This window comes from Solanum stenotomum, chromosome 6 (assembly GCF_019186545.1).
Source record: "Solanum stenotomum isolate F172 chromosome 6, ASM1918654v1, whole genome shotgun sequence".
Classification (NCBI taxonomy): Eukaryota; Viridiplantae; Streptophyta; class Magnoliopsida; order Solanales; family Solanaceae; genus Solanum; species Solanum stenotomum.
Window position 1 is genome coordinate 46,643,379 of NC_064287.1, and position 4,037 is coordinate 46,647,415.

The following is a 4,037-nucleotide window of genomic DNA, read 5'->3' on the forward strand; positions in this document are numbered from 1 at the left end:
AGGGGTCAAGGGTAGCGTGAAAAAATGAAATTTTTGAAGTTGAAAATATTTTTTAAAAACAAACTTAAAATTATTTTTTTTGGGGGGGGTGGTTGGTTGGGGGGCTGGTTTGAGGGTAGGGACAAAATAAATTGATTTTTTCAACAATTTTTTTTTAATTGGAAGTTGGAAGAGAGTTTTGGAAAATGTTTTCCTTAAGTTTTGAAGGGAAGTCATTTTCCTTAAATTTGAGGAAAATGAGTTGATTTGGAAAACATTTAACCCAACCAAACATGAGAAAATTGTAAAACATTTTCCGGAAAATGTTTTCCTTCATACCAAAGACACCCATAATTTGAACTTCTCAGAATCTCAAGATGTCATTAATTTTAAATATGCAAATGAACTTCCATTTTGTGAGGCAAAAATCTAACCTAACTTTTCAAATGTTTATGGAAGTAGTAGTTGATTAATTAAACATCTACCATTTCATGTGCATTGCTATTATACGTACTTTCCCAATCCAGACTAATATTATTAATTATTAATTAAAATATGTAAATAAATAATTAGTTATATATTTAAATTTTTTTCTTAATAGACTTAACGGTTACAACCTTCCTAAACCGTTGTGTTGTTTGATGAAAGACACAACTCCTCCATAAAAATAATAGATTTCCCAAATCTGTTTTCCTCTCTATATATAAATAAATGATGTTAGAAATGCGTTTGAAACCCTACATTTTTTGTAATGGCCGCCAATCCTTTTTCTGATTCCGATCAAATATTTTCGAAGTTACCAGAAGAAATCATCGAGATAATCCTGTCTTGTGTAACTCTGAAACAAAGACCAACTGTTTCTCTTGTTTCCAAAAAATGGCGTCAAATAATAAAATCATTCAAAGACGATCTCAATTTAGTCCAAACATATTCTGCAAAGATAGCCTGTGGATACTGTGGCTCCTCTCAATTGTACCGTCACGCGTCCTGTTTATGCTCCGACACTAATCGCTACCATGTCGATCCATTTATTAAACTTGCTTCAGACAACATGAGTTTCAAAGAACTTTATTTGTTCATACCACCTAATTTTAGGTATTGTGCGTCTCCCGGAATTATAGATTCCAAATTTTTAACTGTTCTCCATATAAAAGGAAATTGCAACATGAATATTATTCGAAAATTTAATGTAATGCCTTCATTGAAAGAGTTGTATTTTCATTCTGTTTGCATTTTTTCTCACGCCTTCTCCAATTTTATACCCAAGTGTCCTCTCCTTGTTCTGTTAACTTTGATAAATTGTGACAACCTTAATGAATTCATAGTCCCCCATCTCAATTATCTCGAAAAGATTCATGTCAATACACGCAAAAAAATTACAAAAATTGAAGTAAAAGCTCAAAATCTCCTCGAGTTTCACTTGTGTTGTCCAGCCTTTACCAAACTTGATCTGTCCGCTTCTACTAAATTACAACTCCTTCATATAGATTCTACATACGTTCCTGACGCGTTTCCTCATGACATTTGCTCAACATTCCCATTTTTAAAATCCTTATGTCTTATATTATGCAGAGGATTGAAAAAAATCAAAATTGTGAGTCCTCAATTGGAGAGTTTGACATTGAATAACATCATTGACTTGCGTGAAGCATTCATAGCTACTCCTAATTTACAATTGTTCAGCGTAATATATAGCTTTAAATTCCAAACCTCGCATCCCATAATGGGATCAAGGCAAATGGAAGTTGAGATGGGTGCTCGTGCAACCAATAACTTGCTTGAGTTGAGAACTTTTGCTGAAAATTTGGGTGAAAATATCACGTTGTCCTTGGAAACTGACACAACTGGAGCAAAGGTATGTACTTACATCTTTAGTATTTTTCTATCCAATTTCCTTTCATGTTTGACAAGTCATTTCGCGTTGAATATTATTTTTCGTTGTGTATGAAGGGAGTAACATTTCATCCAGGAAACCTTGAACCACTTTGTATCAAGCGCATAAATTTGGTAATACAATCTTCATTTAAACCAAGATATGAATCTTTTCTTGCTGAATTTTTTGGTTACTTTCATCCGCGGACCTTGGTGGTAACAGTAAATTCAGATGCCCGAAAACATGCCTTTATACAGGTATTCTGCAATATTATAATGAGAGTAAATAATTTCTCATCTTCACTTCTCTTTCTCTACACTTATGTTATGAATTTATAGGTCCTAATGAATGAGCTGGAAGGTCGGAACAGAGACGGTACCAAACGTTACAAACGTAGTGAGTACATGTCTTGGTGCAGTGCATTGAAACGCTTTACTGTCCTCGGACCAACTGCATTTGCAAGAAAAGAAAGGGAAGCACGGAGTGATAAGTCCACGCTATGTGAAGTGTCAGGGGAAGGGTCGAACCAGAAGGGGCTATTAGTAAACTTACCCGACATTTGTACAATGACAAGAGAAGAAAGGGAAGCCCGGTTTGATAAGCCCACACGATGTGAAGGGTCACGGGAAGGGTCGAACCTATCAGTAAACTTACCCAACATTTCTACAATTACAAAACAAGAAAGGGAAGCTCGGAAAGGTAAGCGCCCGCTCTGTGCAGGATGTGGAGAAGGACAGGAACAACCATGCGTATTGTTCGTAGCGTTACCCAACCTTTCTACAATTACCAGAGAAGGCGCTCATCGAATTAACTTGGAGTTTGAGTGGTAATTGTCTCATAACAAACATTTGTTTTTGTTATTTGTACATAGCTGAATTAATGAATAAGGTTGTAACTTTAATGCAGGTATAACTGAATCAGAGTTGCAACTATGCAAGAGTAGCTCTATGTTGGTTGGAACACAGTATTGGTGTGCAACTTACAAACGGAGCCAAATTTTGGAGAATTTTTTTTTTTAATGTACAGTATTACAATATTAGTTATGAATTTATCAGCCCTATTGTATTTTTGTACAATTTTTAGATGTTTCATCGGATCTATATGGTTTAATCCTCCTTGAATATTTGATATATGAAATTGGTGATTCTTGCTTGAACTGGTATCTTATTATATATGTCATAATATGGTATATGGGAAATGATTTATGCTCCTGATTTCATAAAAAGACAACTTCTTTTTTCAAGCACAAATTTCAACAGAATGTATACAAGATTGATATTCTTCGTCTGCGAAATATAAAGACATGTTTTCGTCAGGGGAGTAAATATGGGTGTGTTTGGTATGAAGGAAAATGTTTTCCTTGAAAACAAGTTGATTTTTGACTTATTTTCTCTTGTTTGGTTGGTGAGTAGAAAATATTTTCCGGAAAAGATTTTTAAAGTTTGATTTATGAATGAAAAATATTTTTGAAAAATATCATTTATTTTTACTAGAGTAGAAAATAATTTTTGAAATTGAAAATATTTTTTAAAAACAAACTTAAATTTTTTTAGGGGTGGGGGGGGGCGTGGTAGGGGGTGGGTGAGGGGGGGTCGAGGGTAGGGGTGAAAAATTGAAATTTTGAAGTTGAAAATATTTTTGTGTTTGTATAAAGCGAGAGAAAATTGTATATATACATATCTTTTGGTTCGCCTCTCTCTCTCCCCAAACATCTCGCTCGCCATTCTCTCTCTCTCGCCTCTCTCACTTTATACAAACACAAATGTATAAATTGTGTTCGTGTTTGTATAAAGCGAGAGAAAATTGTATTTACAAATACTTAATTTTCGTCCTATACACTTATAATTATACAATACAAATCTTTTCCTGCCCAGTTCTCTTTTGTCTTCTCTCTTCCTCGCTTTATACAAACACATATTATACAAAAAAAATACTTTCTTATTTGTATACAGATTTCAAATATATACTTATACAATTGATTCTTTTGTATAAGTATACCAAAATATACATATTAATAGACATATCAAACATAAAATTTGTTATGGAACGCAATTATGCAAACTATAGCTATATCATACAAATATGATTTTCATATTTGCTAAATCTAAAATTTACTCATTTTTATATATATAAATTTTGAAAAGTTGGCCTTACCATCTAGACACCTTCTCTAGATTTAAGTTGG

General features: G+C 33.4%; 1 protein-coding gene across 1 annotated transcript; it reads left to right on the top strand.

Moving 5' to 3' along the window:
• Positions 1 to 730: 730 nt before the first annotated feature.
• Positions 731 to 2,682, top strand: LOC125867837 (uncharacterized). Its single transcript, XM_049548431.1, has 4 exons — positions 731 to 1,834; positions 1,930 to 2,109; positions 2,191 to 2,413; positions 2,498 to 2,682. The coding sequence occupies exons 1-4, from the start codon at positions 731 to 733 to the stop codon at positions 2,680 to 2,682; spliced, it is 1,692 nt and encodes a 563-aa protein (XP_049404388.1).
• Positions 2,683 to 4,037: the final 1,355 nt, after the last annotated feature.

What these genes read in the sequence shown, in the direction of transcription:
- LOC125867837 (XM_049548431.1), top strand. Translation starts at nt 731, where the DNA reads ATGGCCGCCAATCCTTTTTCTGATTCCGATCAAATATTTTCGAAGTTA. An exon ending in GAAAACATGCCTTTATACAG is followed by an intron (nt 2,110 to 2,190) that starts GTATTCTGCAAT and finishes ATGAATTTATAG; the next exon opens with GTCCTAATGAATGAGCTGGA. An exon ending in AGTAAACTTACCCGACATTT is followed by an intron (nt 2,414 to 2,497) that starts GTACAATGACAA and finishes CGAACCTATCAG; the next exon opens with TAAACTTACCCAACATTTCT.